This window comes from Mobula birostris, chromosome 12, assembly GCF_030028105.1.
Source record: "Mobula birostris isolate sMobBir1 chromosome 12, sMobBir1.hap1, whole genome shotgun sequence".
In the NCBI taxonomy this organism is placed as follows: Eukaryota; Metazoa; Chordata; class Chondrichthyes; order Myliobatiformes; family Myliobatidae; genus Mobula; species Mobula birostris.
The window spans coordinates 3,829,707-3,853,744 of record NC_092381.1 but is presented as its reverse complement, the minus strand read 5'-3'; the positions used below and the strand labels follow the sequence as shown (position 1 = coordinate 3,853,744).

At 46.0% G+C, this 24,038-nt stretch overlaps 1 protein-coding gene across 2 annotated transcripts in view; it reads right to left on the bottom strand.

Moving 5' to 3' along the window:
• rabggtb (Rab geranylgeranyltransferase subunit beta) overlaps nt 1-10,624 on the bottom strand; it is an 85,746-nt gene extending 75,122 nt beyond the window's left edge. For both annotated transcript variants that reach the window (XM_072274568.1, XM_072274570.1), the window contains exon 1: nt 10,508-10,624. In XM_072274568.1, coding sequence (XP_072130669.1) covers nt 10,508-10,510 — 3 coding nt within the window. In that variant the 5' untranslated portion in view covers nt 10,511-10,624. The remainder of the gene's footprint in view (nt 1-10,507) is intronic.
• Nucleotides 10,625-24,038: the final 13,414 nt, after the last annotated feature.

The window sequence follows — 24,038 nt, the reverse complement described above, 5'->3', positions numbered from 1 at the left end:
ACTTCCGGTAATTCCCTCCCCTCCCTTCCCCTATCCCAGTTTCACTCTGCCCCCTCCCCCAGCTGCCAATCACCTCCCTCATGGTTCCACCTCCTTCTACTACCCATTGTACTTTCCCCTGTTCCTTCTTCACCTTTCCTGCCTATCACCTCCCTGCTTCCCCTCCCCCACCCCTTTATCTTTCCCCTTACTGGTTTTTCACCTGAAACCTACTAGCCTTCTCCTTCCCACCCTCCTCCCACCTTCTTTATAGGGCCTCTGCCCCTTCCCTCTACAGTCCTGATGAAGGGTCCCAGCCCGAAACATTGACTGATCGTTTCCACTGATGCTGCCCAACCTGCTGAGTTCCTTCAGCGTGTTGTGAGTGTTGCTTTGACCCCAGCATCTGCAGAGTACCATCAATAGTAACAAGGAGCAGTGCAGGCTTAGCCATCCTAAAGTCCATCACCATCTCCTCTGTGTTACTGATGTTGAGCTGCAGATGATTCAGCTTGCACCATTTGACAAAGTCCTCCACCAGGGCCTGTATTCATCCTCCCTTCCTTCTTTATGAACCCAACTATTGCTGGGTCATCAGAGAATTTCCGCAGATAACACGACACTGTGTTGTATGACTGAGGTACACAGGGTAAACAGAGGGAGCTAATACAGTCCCCTGTGGGGCCCCAGTGCTGCTTATAGCCATGTCTGACACACAACTCTGAAGCTGCACAAACTGTGGTCTGCCAGTCAGGTAGTCCATTATCCGGGATACAATGGAAGTGCCGATCTGCTTTGAATGGCGCTTTTCCCCCAGCAATGAGGGTTGTATGGTCTTAAAGGCACTTGACCAACCAAAGAACATGATCCTCACAGTGCTGCCCTGCTTATCCACATGGAAGTAGGCTCAGTTCAGCAGGTAGATGACTGTATCACTGACTCGAAGTGCTGCAGGGGACTGAGTGCTGATCTGACCAAGGGTTAGAGGTGAGCCAGGACCAGCATCTCTAGGGTCTTCATGATGTTTGAGGTCAGGGCCACTGGACAGTAGTTATTCAAGACTTTTGGTTGGCCCTTCTTGGATACTGGGAGCACACTTGATGTTTTCCACACAGTTGGGACCCTTTCCAGGCTGAGACTCAGATTGGAAATGCACTGGAGAATTCCACTTTGCTGCTCAGCACACTCCTTCAGGACCTTGCGGTTCATACTGTCCCGTCCCAATGCTTTGCCTTGTCTGAGTTTCCCCAGAGCCCTTCTCACCTGCTCAGTGGTGAAGGCGAGTCAATGATGACTGGGGAGTTGCTGGAAGGGTGAAGGTGGGGGGGGGGGGGGTGAAGATCAGGACCATAGCAGTTGGTACATGGAGATATATATGACAGGTGCAGGGCAAGGAGGGGATGTAGATAGTGGTAGCCTGTGTGTTGTTCGTCCACGTGTTGCACTGGATAGGGAAGGGGGAGGAGGGGAAGTGTTGGTGCTGAGGGAGCATTGGGTGCCTCGGCACCTGGACAGGTGTGCTGGGGGGTGTGAACAGGAGGGCAATTGTCAAACCTATTGAAGAATTGGTTTAACTCATTAGCCCAATCACAGCTGCATTCCGAGCCTTTACAGCTAGGCTGATTGAAGCCAATGATGTTCTTCATACCTCTCCACACCTCCTGTGTGCTACTCTGCCCAGGCTTGTTCTCCAGCTCTCTCCTGTATTCCTCTTCAGCCACCTTGATCTTCACCTTTAGCTCCCTCTGCACATGTTTCAACTCCTCCCTGTCTCCTGATCTAAAGGCTCCCTCTCTGTGGTTGAGAAGAGCCTTTAGATCACTAGTGACCCATGGTTTGTTGTTAGGGAAGCAGTGAACAGTCCTTGTGTCCTAGTGATACAATCAGTAAGCCCGTTAATGTCTTCCCCAAATGGTTGACAAAGCACATTCCAGTCAGGAACCTCAAAGCCTCCAGGGACCGTTTCTTTACTATCTTGGTGGTAGCCAGCTGTTGCTGTACTTGGGTCTTACAAGGACATGAGGTGAACCAGGTTGTGATCTGATCTTCCAAGTTGGGGGGGGGGGGGGAGCTGTAGAGCTGTATGCATCTTTAATCTTTGCATACAAGAGATCCAGTGTTTTATTTTCTCTTGTATGACACTTGACAAACTGATTGAAGGTAGGTAGGTTTGTAAAGAGAGAAACATGGTTGAAATATACCTGTTGGTATTTATCTATGCACATTTTATTCCATTCCTTCCTTTAATCTTTAAATTTATTTGTTTTTTATTCTTTATAATTGTTGAATATTGTTTTTTGATGCCTGCCATGCACTAACACAGAAATTCCTCATACATTGAAATGCATACGGTGAATAAAGATAGCAAAATAAACAACCATCTCATATACCATGAATTAGGAACAATTACTGGCAACTTGGTCCCACTCTGCTCTGATTAAGACAGCAGCTCTGCATTCCCACCTAAGTGGGAACAAACTCCTCCTCTTAAGGAATAATCTTTCTCTGCCTGTAAAGTCAAATTAATCAGAGTTGTGGAGGCCCTAGCAGAGATATTTAAAATATCCTCAGCTACAGGTGAGGTGCCAGAGGATTGCAGGATGGAATTTTGTTCCGCTGTTTAAGAAAAGCTCTAAGAATAAGCCAAGAAATTATAGGCCGGCAAGCCTGAAATCAGTAATGGGGAAGTTATTCGAATATATTCTAAAGGACTGGATACATGAGCATTTGGATAGACAATGACCAATTAAGGATAGTCAGCATGGCTTAGTGTGTGGTAAGTCAAGTCTAACCAATCTTTGTTGAGTCTTTCAAGGAAGTTACCAAGAAAGTTGTCAAAGGGAAGGCAGTAGATGTCATTTACATGGACTTTTGCAAGGCCTTTGACAAGGTCCCGTATGGGAGGTTGGTCAAGAAGGTTCAGTCACTTAGCATTCAAGACGAGGTAGTAAACTGGATTAGACGTTGGCTTTGTGGGAGAAATCAGAGAGTAGTTGTATATGATTGCCTCTCTGACTGGAGGCCTGTGACTAGCAGATCGCTGCAGGGATCGGTGCTGGGTCCTTTGTTGTTTGTCATCTATATCAATGATCAGGATGATAATGTGGTTAACTGGATCAGCAAATTTGCAATGACACCAAGATTGGGGGTGTTGTTAGATAGTGAGAAAGGCTATCAGAGCTTGCAGCAAGATCTGGACCAGCTTAAAAATGGTAGATGGAATTTAATGCAGACAAATGGTTTGTAGGACCAGCCAGAGCCAGTCTTACACAGTGAGTATTTGGGCATTGAGGAGTGCAGTAGAACAGAGTTGTCTGGGAATACAGACCCGTAATTCCTTAAAAGTGGCATCACAAGTAGATAGGGTTGTAAAGAAACCTTTTGTTACATTGGCTTTCATAAATCAATGTATTTAGTACAGGAATTGGGACGTTATGTGGAAATTGTATAAGGCATTGGTGAGAACTAACTTGGGGTATCATGTGCAGTTTTGGTCACCTACATACAGGAAAGGTATCAATAAGATTGAAAGACAACAGAGAAAATTTACAAGGATGTTGCCAGGACTTGAAGACCACAGTTATAGGGAAAGATGAATTAGAACTTTATTACTTAGATCGTAATTGATTGAGGGGAGGAATACAAGATAATGAGGGGTATAGATAGGGTAAATGCAAATAGACTTTTTCCCACTGAGGTTGAATGGGTAAGGGTGAAAGGTGAAATATTTAAAGGGAACATGAGGAGGAAACTTCTTCACTCAGAGGGTGGTGCTAGTGTAGATTGAGAAATTTGAATTCTTGCATGGATGGAAGGGGTATGGAGGGCTACGATCTGGGTGCTGGTCGATGGGCCAAAGGGCCTGTTTCTACGCTGTAGCCCCTCTGACTCCATTTCAAAATTCTACAATCCCACCATATCTAGTGATAAATGATTGTGCACAATTAAATAAATAATTCCAGGTGGCTCCAGAACATTGCACAGAATGCAAAACCGCAAGGCTTAAGTTTTGATATTCACCTAGTGGATAAGTCAACATCTCTGAAGATCTATCCTGGGCCCAACATATTGAAGCAATTATATGGCTATATTTTATTTGGAGTTTGAGAAGATTTGGTCTGTTATCAAAGGCTCTAGAAAATTCCTACAGATGTACCGTGGAGAGCATTCTAACTGGTTGCATCACAGTCTGGTCTGGAGGGGTCACTACACAGGATCAGAAAGAGTTGCAGAAAGTTACAAACTCAGCCAGTTCCATCATGGGGCACTAGTCTCCCAGTACCGAAAATATCTTCAAACGGTGACATCCATCATGAAGGACCCCCATCACCCAGGACATGCCCTCGTCTCATTACTACCAGTAATGAGGTGCAGGTCAATGGGACTAGGCAGATTAATGATTAAACATGGACTAGATGGGCCAAAAGGCCTGTTTCTGTGCTGTACTGTTCTATGATTAATTCATCACCATTTCCTGAAAACCAGTTCTCAGCCAACTCACCCACAATCAGTGACTCCTGGAGTCTAGATCAATGAATGCTGGGGTCTATGCTTGAAGTTCAAAATCGTGATCGAAGTCCGAAGTTGGAAGTCTGGGACCAAGGACTGGAGGCCCAGAGGCAGATTGCCCAGGTGTTGGAACCCTACCCGAGTGTGGGTGGGTGGCTAAGAAGGTGGGAAAGGGACTTATTTTGCAGTGGTTTCCTTGTTCTATTTTGTTGTGCTGCTTGTGTTATTCAGCTGAACAATGTGAGCATGGTATGTTGGTGCCAGAATGCGGGGGAACACTTGTGGAGGGCCCCCAGTAGTAAGACCATAAGACACAGGAGCAGAATTAAACCACTCAGCCCACCAATTCTGCTCTGCCATTCAATCACGGCTTATTTACTCTTCTCATACATAACCTTTGACACTAACTAAATAAGAACCTATCAACCTCCACATTGAATACACCCAGTGTTAACACAAACAACAAATTCCACTGTATGATTTGAAGTACACGTAATAGATAAATGTGAATTACCCCAAGACATATCAAGAATTGGTCAATGTGCAGATGGGCTGTTGTATGACAATAGAATCTATTCACCAACACTATAGTTTCATTGGATCCACCAGCAGCTTCAGAAACAGTTATTACCATTCAACCGTCTGGCTCTTGAACTAGCATGGATAACGTCATTCACCACAACTCATAACTAATTTTACAAGCTATAGACTTGCTTTCATCTCATATTGTCACTATTACTTACTTCCAGTTAAACTATTTGTCTTCTTTTGCACAGTCACCTCCACCTCACCTGCAATTAACTCTGGTGCACCTCAAGTACGTGTGTTTAGCCCACTACTCTACTCTCTCCACATCCAAGACTGTGTGGCCAGGCACAGCTCAAATGTCATTGCTGTATTTGCTGATGACACAACCATTGTTGGCAGAATTTCAGATGGTGACGAGAGGGCATACAGAAGTGAGATATATCAGCTAGTTGAGTGATATCACACCAACAAGCTTGCAATCAATGTCAGTAAGACCAAAGAACTGATTGTGGACATCAGAAAGGGTAAGATGAGGGAACACACACCAGTTCTCTTAGAGGGCTCAAAAGTAATCTCAAGAGCAATTTCAAGTCCCTGCGTGTCAACATCTGAGGATCTATCCTGGGCCCAGCTACAAAGAAGGCAAGAGAGCGGTTACATTTCATTAGGAGTTTGAGGAGATTTAGTATGTCACCAAAGACAGTTGCAAATTTCTGCAGATGTACCGAGGAGAGCATTCTCACTGGCTGCATTTCCAACTGGTATAGTGAGGGAGGTGGGGAATGCTACTGCACAGGATTGAAATAAGCTGCAGGAAGTTGTAAACTCAGCCAGCTCCATCATGGGCACTAGGATCCCCAGCATTCAGGACATCTTCAAGGAGCAGTGCCTCGAAAAGGTGACTTCCATCATTAAGAGCCCCCAACACCCAGGACATGCCCTGTTCTTATTGCTACCATATACCTGAAGGCATACAATCAATGATTCAGGATCTTCCCTTCTGATTTCTGAATGGGAATGGACATTGAACCCAAGAACACAACCTCACTTACCAGTTTTTTTTCTCTTTTATTATATATTGCATTGTATTGCTGCCATAAAAACGACAAATTTCATGAACAAGAGAAAATCTGCTTATGCTGGAAATCTAAGCAACACAACAAAATGCTGGAGGAACTTAGCAGGCCAGGCAGCACCTACGGAAAAAAGTACTGTCGACGTTTTGGACCGAAATGCTTCAGCAGGACTGGAGAAAAAATGCTGAGGAGTAGAATTAAAACAGCTTACCTCAACTCTTTTTAATCCCCCCCCCCCGGTTCAGTCCCTTCCCACCTACATCCGTGACACTTCACACACTCTTGATCTTTTCAAGGATTTCAAGTTCCCTGACCCCATCATCTCATTTTTACAATGGATGTCCAGTTCCTATACACTCCATCCCCCACCCAGGAAAGCCTCAAAGCTCTCCATTTTTTTCTGGACACCAGACCCAACCAGTTCCCCTCCATCACCACTCTCCTCCACCTAGTGGAACTTGTCCTCACTCTCAATAATTTCTCCTTTGGCTCCTCTCACATCCTTCAAACAAATGAGGTAGCCATGGGCACTCGCATGGGTCCCAGCTATGCCTGTCTATTTGTTGGCTACATGGAACAGTCGATGTTCCAAGCCTACACTGGTGACCGTCCCGCACTTTTCCTACGCTACATCGACGACTGCACTGATGCTGAACTCGTCGACTTCATCGACTTTGCCTCCTGCGTTTTCTATGTTTCCAACTTCCACCCTGCCCTCAAATTCACCTGGTCCATTTCCGACACCTCCCTTCCCTTTCTCGATCTCCGGAGAGAGCTTATCCACCGACATCAATTACAAACCCACGAACTCTCACAGCTACCTAGACTACACCTTGTCCCATCCTATTACTTGTAAAAACACCAACCCTTTTCTCAATTCCTCCGTCTCCGCCATGTCTGCTCTCAGGATGAGGCTTTTCATTCTAGAACGGAGGAGATGTTCTCCTTTTTCAAAGAAAGGGCTTCCCTTCCTTCACCATCAAAGCTGCCCTTAAACGCATCTCTTCCATTTCACGTGCATCTGCTCTTACCCTATCCTCCCACCACCCTACAGGGATAGAGTTCCCCTTGTCCTCACCTACCACCCTCCGTGTCCAACACATAATTCTCCGAAACTCCCAACGCCAAGCACATCTTTCCCTCCCCGCTACGCTCCGTTTGCCAGAACAAGCAGGATCTCCCACTGGCCACCCATTTTAATTCCACTTCCCATTCCCATTCCGATATGTCCATCCATCGTGATAAGGCCATACTTGGGTTAGAGGAACATCACCTTATTTTCCATTTGGGTAGCCTCCAACCTGAGGGCATTAACATCGATGTCACAAACTTCCAGGAATAACCCCCAACCCCCTTCCCCTTCTCCATTTCTCATCCCTTTTTTCCTCTCTCACCTCATCTCCTTGCCCGATCATTGCCTCCCCATGGTGTTCCTTCCCCCTTTTCCTTTCTTCCACAACTTTGTCTCTTTCACCAATCAACTTTTCAGCTCTTTACTTCATCCCTCCCCCCTCCAAGTTTCACCTATCGCCCGGCGTTTCTCTCTCCCCTTCTCCCACCTTTTAAATCTACTTCTCAGCTCTTTTTCTCCAGATCTGCCAAAGGGTCTCGGCCCGAAACATTCGACTGTACTTTTTCCTCTCGATACTGCCTGGCCTGCTGAGCTCCTCCAGCATCTCGAGTGTGTTGAACAAATTTCATGACTTATGCTGATGATATTAAACCCGATTCTGATCTTACTTTGAACATTGAGCAGGTCAGAGATTGGGTACTCTACACCAAGTGGTTCAGCTTCCAACATCTTAAAGCTTTTGCACAATCTAAAAGGTGTAAGTAATTTTGCACTGATGTGGATGAGTGCAGCTCTGATACAAGGAGCTCCACGGCACCCAGGACAAAGCAGTCACCTCAGCAGCATTCCATCCACCTTTCCAAGTCTGCATTCACATCACCGCTGGCACATAATGGCTCCAATGTATAACATCTACAAAATTTACTGCACTTACTCATCCAGGCTCCTCCAATATCACAATCCAAAATGGTGCTCCAGCACGAGCATCAGCCAAGGGTTGTCAGATAAATAATGATTTCCTGCAAACCTTGCATTATTCCAACTGGAAACATGCAAATGGTCCAACATCATCTAAACCCTGGAACTCCCTCCTGGATTCAAGATTTATTAATGTCATTTCCAGTACACAAGAGAAAAGGAGTGCCAAATATGCTTTACTCCAAATCCGATGCACCACACAAACAACGCAATTAAGATAAAGAACACAATAAATATAAATACTTAAGATAGCTTCTATACCAGGGGCTCCAGACCTGGGGTCCATGGACTCCTTGCTTAATGGCATTGGTCCATGGCATAAAAAGGTTGGCAATACTCATTCTGTACATAGATAAAGTGACGCTGGACACAGGGGTGTCTGTACATAAGGTGACTGACAGGAAATGATAAAGTAGTGGCGGCTGGGGGTGTGGAGGGGTGGGTTAGTGGGTGGAGGTGTTGATCAGCCTCACTGCTTGGGGAAAGTAACTGTTTTTGAGTTTGGTGGTCCTGGCATGGATGCTACGTAGCCTCCATTCATATCTGCTAAGTTAAGAAATCTGCTTTAATGTCATTACTGTCTAAAAGGAGGAGGAGAAGATGGCGGCAAAAACAGCAGCACGCACGGCCTCTCCGGTGAACGATATCTGTAATCTGTTAAGTAGGGGACCGTGCACAATTCTGATTTGATGGAGACGGACGTGAGAGTACGGAGGAACATCTGGAAAACTTCTGAAATGCCCGTTTCGCTGCCGCTGCTACTGTGTGGTAACCGGAATCTTCAGAGCAGAAGGCCCTGAATCCTCGGTTTTTCGTGTTTCAGCAGCCGGGGAGAGGTCGAAGGCACTCGGCAGAGGATGGCGCTCGGGAGGCTGTATCAGCGGGGCTGGTCGGGGGCTCGAAGTTTTCGGACGGACAGACTCAGTGTCGGCTGCTTCCAAGGCATCAGCAAGTTGACGGTGCCTGGAGGTTTATGGCAGGGAGTTTCTCCCTTTTGCCGCCTGCTATCGGGGACTCGGGAGTCGATCGACTCGGGGACTTTGAGTCTATTTTTTTTTAACTGTGCCCATGGTGTGCTCTTCATCAAATTATGGTATTGCTTTGCACTGCTGTAGCTATATGTTATAATTATGTGGTTCTGTCAGTGTTAGTCTTTGGTTTGTCCTGTTTTCTGTGATATCACTCCAGAGAAACATTGTATCATTTCTTAATGCACGTATATATTTCTAAATGACAATAAAAGAGGAGTGTTCTCATAACCTAATCTAAAAAAAACATTAAGAAGAAAATCAAGGCCAACTCCCCTCTTCTTAGAAATAATGAATCACCCTTAGACCTAAGTTAACCAAATTAACTGGAAATATGGAACATCAGCGAACAGTTTAAAAGGTTTGGCAATGACTAGATGGGCTGAGGAGCCTGCTTCTGTGCTGTACTTTTCTATGACTCGAAAAGCCTCATCCTCTCACCCAGACTCCAGTCACAGCGTCAGCACAGGAGCAAGAATCCTCTGTACACCACATCCTCAACCTACACCATAGTGAGGCAACAGATATCAGAACCACCCCAATCACAGTGACAAGAGTCAGGACGTGTGCAGCAGAAAACCGCCTGACCTGAATACACCAAAGCTGAACCATGAGAACATTGAATACTGGCCTGTAAAAGCATTTCAGTCTCCCATTCTTTATGCCTCCAACATCCCTTCTCCAAAACAATCTCTTTGTGGCCTCCCCATTTCCTCTAAATAACCACCACCATCTTCTTTCTCCAACTCTTCCCAGAATTTTCTACCCCTATTACCTTTAGCCCCATCCTACCCCATTTCCCCTTTCACCCACATCCACCATCTCCTCCTGAATCACCCCCGAAGCTCTTCTCTACCCTACCACTACCCTCAGACACCGTGTCCCAAACATCTTGTATCTCACGCTCTCCTCTCCCACATTCCTCATTTCCCCTTCTCTCCATCGACCTTAGTCTAATCCCCTCATCCCCACAAATCAACCTGCCAATCTCCAACCCCTCCCCTGCGACCCTCCCCACTCCCTCCCAGCGCTCAACTCTGTCACATGCCCTTCTTCATTCATTCCTCCGTCACACCATCCCGTCCTGCGCCCTCACCCAAACCCCTCCCTACCCCACCCTCCCCACATCCCCAGTCCCCTCCGTCACACCATCCCGTCCTGCCCACCCTCAACCCCCTCCTCACCTCCCTCCCCTACCCCATCTCCCTCCTTTCACCTGTCCTCGCCGCTGCCTCCTCTCTTGTCACTACTACCGATCTCTCACCCCGACTTCCCTCACGCTGCTCCCTTCCTCCCTCTGCCTCCGTCCCCCGGGGTTCCAGAACATTCCATCTCACCATTCTGTCTGTCTCCGTCTGCCTCAGTCAACGTCTCTGCGGCAGCCGCCGCCCGGCTTTCGTCCGGCTTTCGTCCTTCGGCACCACTGTCAGGACCCCGCCTCGAGTGCCCTCCCTCAGACTGCCCCGCACCAAGGACCCAATCCGGCCCACAACCCTGCCCCGCACTCAGGACCCCGGCACAGCTCTCAGCCCATAGACAGCCCGCTCTTGCCCCGCACTCAGGACCCCGGCACAGCGCTCGGCCCATAGACAGCCAGCTCTTGCCCCGCACCGAGGCCCCCTGCGCGTCTCTCCGCCCTCAGTTGCCCCGCATCGAGGACGCCACTCCACTAGGCCGGCGCCCTTTGGTGCCCCCTGATGGAAAATGACGGGCGGTGCGGGGTAGCTGACACTGCGGCAGCTCTGGATGCTGAGTGTCGTCGGCTGTGGCAGCGAGTGAGCAAGAGGGAGCGAAAGTGGGGGACGGGCAGGCAGAAGGCAGCGGGCAGTGGTTCATGGACTGCTCAGAAATCTGATGGCTGTTCCTGAAACATTGAAACAACACGCACAAGATGCTGGAGGAACTCAGCAAGCCAGGCAGCATCTATGGAGAAGAGTGCAGTCGACGTTTCGGGCCGAGACGCTTCATCTGGTCTCCTGAAACATTGAGGCGTCCTTTAGGCTCCTGTACCTCTTCCTGCATGGTAGCAATCTGAAGAGAGCATATCCTGCTTGATGGGGGTCCTTAATGATGAATGCCGTCTTTTCGTGGCATTGACCTTTGAAGATGTTCTTGATTGTGAGGTGGCTAGTGTGCATGATGGAGCTGACTGAGTTTACAACTTCCTGCGGCTTATTTTGATCCTCCGTACCAGACGGTGATGCAACCAGTTAGAATGCTCTCCACCGTACATCTGTAGAAATTTGCTGGTGACATACCAAATCTCCTCAAGCTCCTGATAAAGAATAGTCACGGGCATGCCTTCTTTATAATTAAATTATAATTTATAATTGCATATAATTGCGTTGCACGCAAGATAGGTCCTTCGAAATGTTGACACTCAGGAACCTGAAGCTGCTCACTCCTACCACTGATGATGCCTAAGCGAGGAGTGGTGTGTGTTCTCCAGACTTCCCCTTCCGGAAGTCCACAATCAATTCCCCTTGACCCCTTGAGTTCCTATTAAATCGTTCCCCTCTCACCCTAAACCTGTTGCCTCTAGTTCTTCATCTTCTCCTCAAGGTTGGGGAACCAAGTGCATACCTGGGGATACGAATTGACAATAAACTGGACTGGTCAAAGAACACCGAGGCTGTCTACAAGAAAGGTCAGAGCCGTCTCTATTTCCTGAGGAGATTGAGGTCCTTTAACATCTGCCGGACGATGCTGAGGATGTTCTACGAGTCTGTGGTAGCCAGTGCTATCATGTTTGCTGTTGTGTGGAGGGGCAGCAGGCTGAGGGTAGCAGACACCAACAGAATCAATAAACTCATTCGTAAGGCCAGTGATGTTGTGGGGATGGAACTGGACTCTCTGATGGTGGTGTCTGAAAAGAGGATGCTGTCCAAGTTGAATGCCATCTTGGACAATGTCTCCCATTCACTACATAATGTACTGGGTGGGCACAGGAGTGCATTCAGCCAGAGACTCATTCCACCGAGATGCAGCACAGAGCGTCATAGGACGTCATTCCTGCCTGTGGCCATCAAACTTTACAACTCCTCCCTTGGAGGGTCAGACACCCTGAGCCAATAGGCTGGTCCTGGACTTATTTCCTGGCATAATTTACATATTACTATTTAATTATTTATGGTTTTATTACTATTTAATTATTTATTGTGCAACTGTAATGAAAACCAACTTCCCCCGGGATCAATAAAGTATGACTATGACTATTCACTTTATCTGTGCCCCTCGTGATTTAATAGGATCACTTCTTGGTCTTCTACACACAAGGAAATGGTCTCAATCTATCCTGTCTCTCATAGAGTCATAGAGAAGTACAGCACAGAAACAGGCCCTTCAGCCCATCTAATCCATGCCAAAAACCATTTACACTGCCTACCCCCATCAACCTGCACCAGGACCATAGCCCTCCATACAACCTCCTATCCATGTACCTATCCAAACTTCTCTTAAACATTGAAATTGAAGTCGTACGCACCACTTGAGCTGGTAGCTCATTGCACACTCTCATGACCCTCTGAGTGAAGAAGTTTCCCCTCATGTCCTGCAATGTAGGCAACATTCCTTATGAAACGTTCGTTCACTTCCTTCTTGTAGGATGCCAACCAGAATGACACATAATATTCCAGAGTAGGTCTCACCAATAACTTCTGACATGACATTTCAACCCTAGTATTCCAGTGCCCTGAATGAAGAAGATCAGTGTGCCAAGCTCCTCCTTCACCACCCTGTCTACCTGTTCACCACCTTGAGGGAATTATTCCCAGGGTCCTGCTCGGGAGGACCCATTCTCTTCAATCTGCTCTTCTGTCCTCACCAGCCACTTCCCTGTCCCATGGCACCTTCCCCATTGTAACCACAAAGTCCGAGCTATAGACCACACACACCGTAGAAACTGGCCCTGCAGCCCATCTAGTCAATGCCGAACTATTGACCTGCCCCTGGACCATAGCCCTCTATACACCTTCCATCCATGTACCTATCCAAGTTTCTCTTCACTGTTTAAATCAAACCCACATCCACCACTGCTCGTTCCACACTCTCATAACCCTCTAAGTAAAGAAGATCCCCCCCATATTCCCATTAAACAGTTCACCTTTCACCCTTAATCCTTGACCTCTAGTTCTAGTCTCACCCAGCTCAGTGGAAAAAGCCTGCGTGTATGTACCCTACCTGTTCCCCTCATAATTTTGCATACTCTATCAAATCTCCCCTCATTCTCCTGCACTCTAGGGAATAAAATTATAACCTATTCAGCCTTTCTCTATAACTCAGGTCTTCAAGTCCCGACAATATCCTTGTATATTTTCCCTGCACTCCTTCGATCTTATTGATGTATTTCCATTAGGTAGGTGACCAGAAGTGCACACAATACCGTTGTTTATTTAGTATTTCAGTAATATGGTAAATATATCGATTAAGCATTGTTTGTTTAATTGATTACAGGTATAGTGTGAGAGGCATACATCATCACACCACCACGTCATACATCTGCACCTGGCTTAAAGCTCAGAAAAAAGTGAAACTAAAAAATGCATTCCCGGCTTCATGTTTTCTTTCAAATAGTTTAATGCTTTGCCTGTTGAAACACAGCAAGGTGTCCAAGTTTAAAAAAAAGGGCAGCACATGCTTCTTCGGGAGAGGAGAGAAATGATTGACTTTAAAAAAAGGACAGAAAATGGTGATAACAATAGTAAATAAAAAGAGTAGAAATGGCTATAGCTTCATCAGAAAGATAGACATATTTGATTCAACAAGAGATAACAGGATATTGTATACTAAGTGAATTCCACAGTATTTTGAAGCAAATAGAATAGCCAGTGAGAAATGAGTATTAGTGTTGCTGAATGGAATAGATGGAAAAGTATAGTTTTCTTACTAGTTTGACTGCTTCAACCAAACCCGCTGAAATGAGCTTCGATAATACCCTGAAAGTAATGTAGGAACATTTAGAAAGGAAACCACTGATGAGATCGGAACACTTTAGGCTTCATAAGTGGAATCAATAGGGAGTCCACTTCAGCGTACTGAGCTAAATTGAAGAGATTGGGCATTGTTAGTTCAGTAACGTACTTAATAATGCACCGAGAAACTGTTTAGTTTGTCTTACAAGGAAGCATTCAAAACTGGCTCCTAACTGAAGTACAACTTACATTTAAAAGAGCAGTTGAAATTGCTGTATCAATGGAAACAACAGCCAGAGATGCAATTGAGTTACAGTCAGGAATGAAAGTGAGTGTGAATAAAATTGCAATGTCTAAACACTCATGGTGGGAGACCAAGAAGGCACAGCCTCAGGATAGAGGGGCACCCTTTCAAAACAAGAGTGGTGAGTTTGTGGAATTGTTGCTACATGCAGCTGTGGAGGCCAGGTCACTGGGTGTATTTAAGGCAGAGGTTGATAGGTTCTTGATTGCACATGACATCAAAGGTTACTGGGAGAAGGCCGGGAACTGGGGTTGAGAAAGAGATAGAAAAAAGGGATCAGTCATGATTGAATGGTGGAGCAGACTCAATGGGCCAGATGGCCTAATTCTGCTCCCATGTTCTATGGCCTAAACATTGTCTTTCTTCTGCCTCTCTCCCTTCTTGAAGAGTGCAGTGACATTTGCAATTTTCCAGTCTTCTGGAACTATTCCAGTATCTAGTGATTCTTGAAAGATCATTACTAATGCTTCCATTATTGGGAAATGTATGATAATGCATTTTGGTAAAAGGAGCAACAATGCAGACTATTATCTAAATGGGGAGAATTTATTATCTAAATGCAGAGGGACTTAGGAGTCCTTGTACAAGACTCCCAATAGGTTAATTTACAGGTTGAGTCTGTGGTAAAGAAGGCAAATGTAATGTTGGCATTTATTTCAATGGGAATAGAATATAAAAACAAGGAGATAATGCTGAGCCTTTATAAGACACTAGTCAGGCCACACTTGGAGTATATCAACAAATTTGGGCCCCACATCTCAGAAAGGTGTTGTCACTGGAGAGAGCCAGAGGAGGTGCATGAGGATGACTCTGGGAATGAAGGGGTTAACAAATGAGGAGTGTTTGGCACCTTTGGGACCATACTCACTGGAATTTAGAAGAATGCCAGGGGGAGGGGGGGAATCTCATTGGAACCTACTGAATGTAGAAAGGACTAGATAGGGTGGATGTGGAGAGGATGTTTCCTCTGGTGGGGGTATCCAGAACTAGAGGGCACAGCCTCAAAAATTGAGGGGGGGGGGAAATCCTTTAGAACAGAGGTAAAGAGGAATGTTTTTAGCCAGAGAGTAGTAAATCTGCAGAATGCTTTGCTACAGACTGTGGGGAAGGCCAAGACTATGCGTATATTTAAGGCAGAAGTTAATTGTTTCCTGATCGGTCAAGGCATCAAAGCATATTGTAAGAAGGCAGGTGTAAGGGGTTGAGTGGGATCCGGGATCAGCCATGATGGAATGGTGGAGCAGACTCAGTGGGCTGAATGGCCTAATTCTGCTCCTATATCTTATGGTCTCTTTTAGAACTCTGGTCCAGGTGACTTATCTACCTTCAGACCTTTCTGTTTCCCAGGAACCTTCTCTCTAGTAATGGTAACTTCACACACTTCATGCCCCGTGACACCTGGAACTTCCTCCACATTGCTAGTATTTTCCACAGTGAAGACTGATACAAAGTACTTATTCAGTACGTCCATCATTTCCTTGTTCCCCCATTACTACCTCTCCAGCATTATTTTCCAGCAGTCTAATATTCACTCTCACCTCTCTTTTACACTATGTATCTGAAGAAACTTTTGGTATCCTCTTTAATATTAGGGGCTTGCTTACTTTTCTATTCTAGCTTTACCTTCTTAATGACCTTTTTTGTTGCCTTTTGTTGGTATTTGAAAGCTTCCCAATCTTCTAACTTCCCACTGATCTTTGCTCTATTATATGCCCCCCCTTTGGCTTTTATGTTGTCTTTGACGTCCTGTTAGCCATGGTTGTGTCATCTTTCCTTTAGAATATTTCTTCCTCTTTGGGATGTTTGTATCCAAATTGCTTGCAGAAATTCCAGCCATCGGTGCTCTGCCGTCATCCCCGTCAGTGTACTTTTCCCACCAATTCTGGCTAACTCCTCTCTCATGCCTCTGTAATTCCCTTTACTCCACTGTCATACTGATACATCTGATCTGATTGTAACTTCTCTTCCTCAAATTTCAGGGCAAATTCGATCATATTATGATTATAATCTCCCTTAATCTCTCTAAATCAATTCTGGTTCATTGCACAACACCCAATCCAGAATAGCTGATCCTCTTATGGGTCAACCACGAGCTGCTCTAAAAAGCCATCTCATAGGCACTTTAGAAATTCCCCTTCCTGGAATCCAGCACCAACTTGATTTTCCCAATCTACCTACATATTGATTTTTTTTTTAAGATTATGAAGACACGCAGTCCTCTTTTATAGTCATTTAGTAATGCATGCATTAAGAAATGATACAATATTTCCTCCGGTGTGATATCACATAACATAGGACAGACCAAGACTGAAAAAACTGACAAAACTACATAATTATAACATATAGTTACAACAGTGCAACAATACCATAACTTGATGAAGAAGTCCATGAGCACAGTAAAGTTCAAAGTCTCTCAAATGTCCCACATCTCATGCAGACGGGAGAAGGAAGAAAAACTCTCCCTGCCATGCCAACCACAATCCGACTCTGAGTCATCCGAAAACTTCGAGCTCTGATCAACTCTCCAACACCGAGCGCTGAGCGCCATCTCTGTCCGAACGATTCGACCTCCATCTCGGTCGCCAACAGCAGGCAAAACCAGGGATTTTGAGGCCTTCCCTCCAAAAGATTCCCGACCACGTAGTAACAACAGCAGTGAACGAGCGTTTCAGAAATTTTTCCAGATGTTCCTCTGTGCTTTCACGTCCATTCTCCATCAAATCAGAATTGTCCACGGCCCCTATTTAACAGATACGATATCATTTTTCACCGGAGAGCTATGCACGCACGGCGCGCTGTTCTCTCTCCTCTCTCTCTGACCCCATGATTATTGTAACATTACCCTTTTAGCATGCATTTTCTATCTCCCATTGTAATTTGTAGGCAACATCCTTACTACTGTTTGGGGGGGGCGGTCTATATATAACTCCCATCATGGTCTCTTTACTGTTAGCAACAATGATTCAACACCTTCTAGCCCTATGTCACCTCCTTTCTAATGATTTGATTTCATTTTTAAACCGACGAAGCAAGGCCACTTCCTCTGCCTTCCTGCCTCTCCTTTCAATACAATGTGTATCCTCGGACATTAAGCTCCCAGCTATAATCTTCTTTCAGCCATGATTCAGTGATACCTACAACATCATGTCCGCCAATATGCAACTGTGCTGCAAGTTCATCTACCTTACTCCATATGCTGCGCATTCAAATACAACACCTTCACTTCTGTATTCATCCTTTTTGATTTTTTTATCCAGCTTTTATGTTGAAACTCATCCTGTTGACTGCAATTTTGCCCTATCAACAGCCTACCTTACAAGGATGTTGCCTGGATTGGGGAGCCTTATGAGAATAGGTTGAGTGAACTCGGCCTTTTCTCCTTGGAGCGACGGAGGATGAGAGGTGACCTGATAGAGGTGTACAAGATGATGAGGGGCATTGATCATGTGTATAGTCAGAGGCTTTTTTCCAGGGCTGAAATGGTTGCCACAAGAAGACACAGGTTTAAGGTGCTGGGGAGTAGGTACAGAGGAGATGTCAGGGGTAAGTTTTTTACGCAGGGAGTGGTGAGTGTGTGGAATGGGCTGCCAGTGACGGTGGTGGAGGCGAATACGATAGGGTCTTTTAAGAGACTCCTGGATAGGTACATGGAGCTCAGTAAAATAGAGGGCTATGGGTAACCCCAGGTAATTTCTAAGGTAAGGACATGTTCAGCACAGCTTTGTGGGCTGAAGGGCCTGTATTGTGCTGTAGGTTTTCTATGTTTCTATGTTACCTATTGCTTCTGTAAACCAGCTACCTCATTTTCATCATTGCCTTTCCTATGATATTGTATACTCTGGAATTTAGAAGGCTGAGAGGGGATCTTATTGGAACATATAAGATTATTAAGGGATTGAACACACTGGAGGCAGGAAGCATGTTCCTGCTGATGGGTGAGTCCAGAACCAGAGGCCACAGTTTAAGAATAAGGGGTAGGCCATTTAGAACGGAGTTGAGGAAAAACTTTTTCACCCAGAGAGTGGTGGATATATGGAATGCTCTGCCCCAGAAGGCTGTGGAGGCCAAGTCTCTGGATGCTTTCAAGAAAGAAATGGATAGGGCTCTTAAAGATAGCAGAATCAAAGGTTATGGGGATAAGGCAGGAACTGGATACTGATTGTGGATGATCAGCCATGATCACAGTGAATGGCGGTGCTGGCTCGAAGGGCCAAATGGTCTACTCCTGCACCTATTTATATTTCTTGCATTAGAATATAGGCAGCTTAGGGCACTAGTCACACCTTGCTAAACCTTTGGATTCCCAACTGTCTGAGGTCTTACCAACATCTGCCTCCACAACCTCTCCACTAACTGTTCTGGCACTCTGGTTCCAATCCCCCTACAACTCGAGTTTAAACCCCACTGTCCAGCATTAACAAACCTTCCCACTAGGATATTAGTCCCCCCTCCAGTTCAGGTGTAAGCTGTCCCTTCTGTACAGGTCCCACCTTCCCTGAAAGAGAGCCCAATGATACAGAAATCTTATGCCTTCCCTCCTACACTAACTCCTTACCCACGCTTTGAACTATATAATCTTCCTAGTTCTGGCCTCACTAGCTCATGGCATGGGTAGCAATCCTGAGAACACAACCCTGGAGGTCCTGCCCTTTCACTTAGTACCTTGCTCCCTATGCAGAACCTCGTCACTTGTTCTACCCGTGTCATTGGTACCCACAAGGACCACAGCCTCTGGTTATTCACCCTCCCACTTAAGAATGCTGAGGACTTGATCCGAGATGTCCCAGACCCTGGCAACTGGGAGGCAACATACCATCCAGGAATCTCATTCTCGCCCACAAAGCCTCCTGTCTGTTCCCCTAACAAATCCCTATCACCACAGCGTGCCTCCTCTCCTCCCCTGCCCTTCTGAGTCACAGAGTCAGACTCAGTACCGGACACCTGACCACTGTGACTTTCCTCTGTTAGGCCCCCGCCACAGTACCCAAAGTGATATACAATATCCAATATCCAAAGTGACATACCTGTTGTGGAGGGGACGGCCACAGGGGTACTCTGCACTGGCTCCTTAACCACTTTCCCCTTCCTGACTGTCACCCAGTTCCCTGTGTCCTGCACCTTGAGTGTAACTACCTCTCTATATGTCCTATCTATTACCCCTTCAGCCTCCCGAATGATCCTGAGTTCATCCTGTTCCAGATCCCACTCCTTAACACGGTTCATGAGAAGCTGCAGCTGGATGTACCTCACAGTTGAAGTCGTCAGGGACACTGGAGATCTCCCTGCCTTCCCACATCCCACAAGAGGAGCATTGCACTATCCTGCCTGTCATCGCTACTGTCCTAGCTGGGCAGACATAGAGAAGGAAAAACACTCCAGCTTTTCTTTGCTTTGCACTCTCTGACTGAAACCTCTCTTTGTTGAAGGCTTGAAGAGCTGAAGCCTCAAGATCACCACTCTGACTCTGCCCACTCAGACAACTGCCACTGCTCTTTCCTCGTCTTCCTTTAATTTGCTCTTACTAGTCAATCCCGGCGCTGACCGGTCACCGGTTAAAGCTCTATCACGATGCCGCCACCTGCTGCCGCTTTTTATCCCCGGGCAGTGGACCTGATTGAAGTCCCCTCCTCTCCAAACTTCTGATGTCCAGATTGGTCACCGGTCGAAGTGCTATCACTGCGAACAATGAAGAAACGAGCCGAGGCGCAGCTGTCTTGAGGGTTGAGGAGAGCAGGTGTGATGTGATGTGATGTCAGGATGGCATGGAGGCTGAGGAAATTATTTCCAAGCTTGAGTAGAGCCCATGGGCTATGCCAGTGATTCCCAGCAGCCAAGGATGGGTCTGTCAGGATCTGTGGTGATTTTAAGGTTGCCGTCAACCCAGCAGATAAATAGCCTTCAGAATACAGGACATTTTTGAAAACCTTTCTGGAGGAAAACACTTCAGCAAAGAGGACTTAGCTGAGGCTGACCTACAGATGGAGATGGAAGAAGAGTCCAAAGTGTTTCTCACCATAAACACTCAAAAAGGGCCTTATTGCTCCAAGGCTTATTTTTTTGAGTAGCATCTGCACCAGCACCATGGCCAAGTGCTGAAGGGCTGACCAGGCACTCAGTGTTACCTGGAAGACATCATTGTTACTGGTAAGGATGACAAGGAACTTCTCCAAAATCTCAAGACTGCGTTAAAAAGATTAGAAGATTAAGGGCTTGGAGTATGATGCAATGTGTGAATTCTTTAAACCAAGCATCACTTACTGTGGTCCCACCATTGACACATAAGCACTTATACAACTATTGCTGAGAAAACTCGAGCAGTGGTGAATTTCCTAAGGTGAAAGGAGGTGTCACAGTTGTGGCCCTTTTTAGGATTTGTCAATTACTATAACAGGTTCCCGCCAAACCTGGCTACTGTGCTCCACTCCTTGAATTTATTATTACGGATTGGGAAGAAATGGCAATGGGGAAAGCAGTGTGAGGTGGGTCTCTAAAAGGTAAAAGAAATGGCGACGTCAGGCACTGTACTCACACATTATGACCCATGTTGTCCGGTGAAGCTTGCCTGTGAGGCCTCACCTTATGGTACAGATGCAGCCACGTCACGTTATGATATAAGTGAACGCCCTGTAGTACACACAGATTGACAGGGAGACCTTGAGTCTGGTGCGGGGTGTAAAACGTTCCCACTATGGGAGAGAGTTTAGCCTCATTACTGATCATCAACCACTAGCGTCCAAGTTCAATCCACAGATGAGTGTTCCACCAACAGCAGCAATACCAATGCAGAGGTGGTTCTGTTTCTCAGAGGACACAATTACACGATAAATTCAAGAGGACAATTAATCATGGAAATGCTGATGGATTGCCCATTTACCTTGGAAAAGGAAATGGGTGAAACATTTACAAAAAAGGACACTTTTATTGTATTCTCCTTACAAATTGGAAGACTCCCCATCACAGAAATGACCCAGAGGTTGTTTCACAGCCACGCGTGTCACTGCCACACCTGCCAAGCAGAGTGACTCCCCCCCCCACCCAAATTCAGGAAAGACATTATCCCCAAAAGAGTAAGCAATCCTCCCCACAATTAAATCTTAAGGCCTGAATGGGACCATTTAAAATTGACTAGGTTGTGGATTTCTATATACAGATCACAGTAGCTGTATTATACAGTATATGTTCTATTTATATAAGTTGAGATGCATTCTCTATCATGTTGGTTTATAGCTAAGCAGGGAGGATTGTTGTGTTTTAGCATTTCAGTAATATTTGAGTAATGTTGTGTAACACCCTGGGAAAGGTTTCATTGCTGACGTAATAGTCTTTCTGTAGAAGCAGTGTTTGGGTTATGGTTAGAGATAACAGGTGTTGGAATGGGAGTTGTCCAGTGAAGGGAGGGTGTTTTCGTGTTGTGTGCCAGGGTGAGCTGGGTCTTTTGTTCAGCCAGAGATGAAGGGAGAAGACTCTGGCGAGAAGAGGTCGTAGGACTCGACCCAGAGCGGGGCCATGTCCGATGAAGCCCGGGGAGATCGAAGGAGGATCGGTGAAGGGAAAACCGTGAGCTCCAACTTGTGCACATTACACTGTTTCATTAAAGTGGGCACTTTTCTTTTTTTAACCTTTTCTCTTTTTCTTTTCTAACTCTTTCGTCAAATTAAGAATTATAAAGCTAAATCATTTAATTGTATGCGGTGTGCTGTTATTTCATGGTACTTATGTGTGACAGGGTAATGAATCACGCAGCATCCACATGGGGGAATTCATGGGGGGGGGCTCACACCCCAATCTCACACGTTTGGCGAGGCCAGAGATGGTCTTTCCTTGGCTTATGCAGCCAATAGAACCAGAGTGTTTCAGTTGTAAATATATCATTTGATTAAGCATCCTTTATTGAAATAATTATATGTTATATAGACAGGTAGGTGCAGGACACAGGAAACTGGGTGACAGTCAGGAAGGGGAAAGGGGTTAAGGAGACAGTGCAGAGTACCCCTGTGGCCATCCCCCTCAACAACAGGTATATCACTTTGGATACTGTTGGGGGGTAGGGGATGGCCTAACAGAGGAAAGTCACAGTGGTCGGGTCTTTTGGGTTTCTGTGACTCGGAAGGGAAGGGAGAAGAGGCACACTTTGGTGATCGGGGAATTGTTAAGTTAGAGGAATGAACATGAGGTTCTGTGGATGAGAACGAGGTTCCCAGATCGTATGATTCCTTCCAGTTGCCAGGGTCTGGAACATCTTGGATCGAGTCCTCAGCATTCTTAAGTGGGAGGGTGAACAGCCAGCAGTCGTAATCCACGTAGGTATCGATGGCATGGGTAGGACGAGTGACGAGGTTCTGCATAGGAAGTTCAGGGAGTTAGGTGCTAAGTGAAAGGGCAGGACCTCCAGGGTTGTGATCTCAGGATTGCTGCCTGTGCCACGTGCTAGTGAGGCCAGAACTAGGAAGATTATACAGTTTAATATGTGGCTAAGGAGTTGGTGTATGAGGGAGGGGGAGGGCATAAGATTTTTGGATCATTGGGCTCTCTTCCAGAGAAGGTAGAACCTGAACTGGAGGGGGACTGATAACATAGCAGGAAGGTTTGTTAATGCTGCACGGTGGGTTTTAAACTCGAGTTGCAGGGGCATTGGAACCAGAGTGCCAGAACAGTTAGTGGAGAGGTTGTGGAGGTTGGCAAGACCTCAGACAAAGTCAGGAGTTAAAAAGTTGAGCATGGTGTGACTAGAACATAGAACATAAATCCACAGCACATTACAGGCCCTTCGGCCCACAATATTGGGCTGACCATGTAACCTACTCTAGAAACTGCCTAGAATTTCCCTAGCACATAGCCTCTATTTTTCTAAGCTCCACGTACCTACCGAAGAGGTTTTTTTAAAAGACCCTTTTGTATCCGCCTCCACCACCGTCGCCGGCAGTGCATTCCATGCACCCACCACTCTGTGTGAAAAACTTACCCCTGACATCTCCTCAGTACCTATTTCCAAGCACCTTAAAACTATGCATCCTCCTGTTAGCCATTTCAGCCCTGGGAAAAAGCCTCTGGCTATCCACACGATCAATGCCTCTCATCATCTTATACATCTCTATCAGGTCACCTCTCATCCTCCGTCATTCCGAAGAGAAAAGGCTAAGTTCACTCAACCTATTCTCATAAGGCATTCTCCCCAATCCAGGCAACATCTTTGTAAATCTCCTCTGCACTCTCTCTATAGTATCCACATTCTTCCTGTAGTAAGGTGACCAGAACTGAACACAGTTCTCCAACTGGGGTCTAACTAAGGTTTTGTATATCTGTAACATTACCTCATGGCTTTTGAACTCAATGCCATGGTTGATGAAGGCCAACACACCATACACCTTCTTAACAACACTGTCAACCTGGGCAGCAGCTTTGAGTGCCCTATGGACATGGACCCCAAGATCTCTCAGATCCTCCACATTGACAAGAGTCTTATCATTAATATTATATTCTGTCTTCAATTTGACCTACCAAAATAAACCACTTGACACTTAACTGGGTTGAAGTCCATCTGTCACTTCTCAGCCCAGTTCTGCACCCTATCAATGTCCCATTGTAACCTCTGACAACCCTCCAGATCATTCACTACACCCCCAATCTTTCTGGCATCAGCAAACGTGCAGCGAT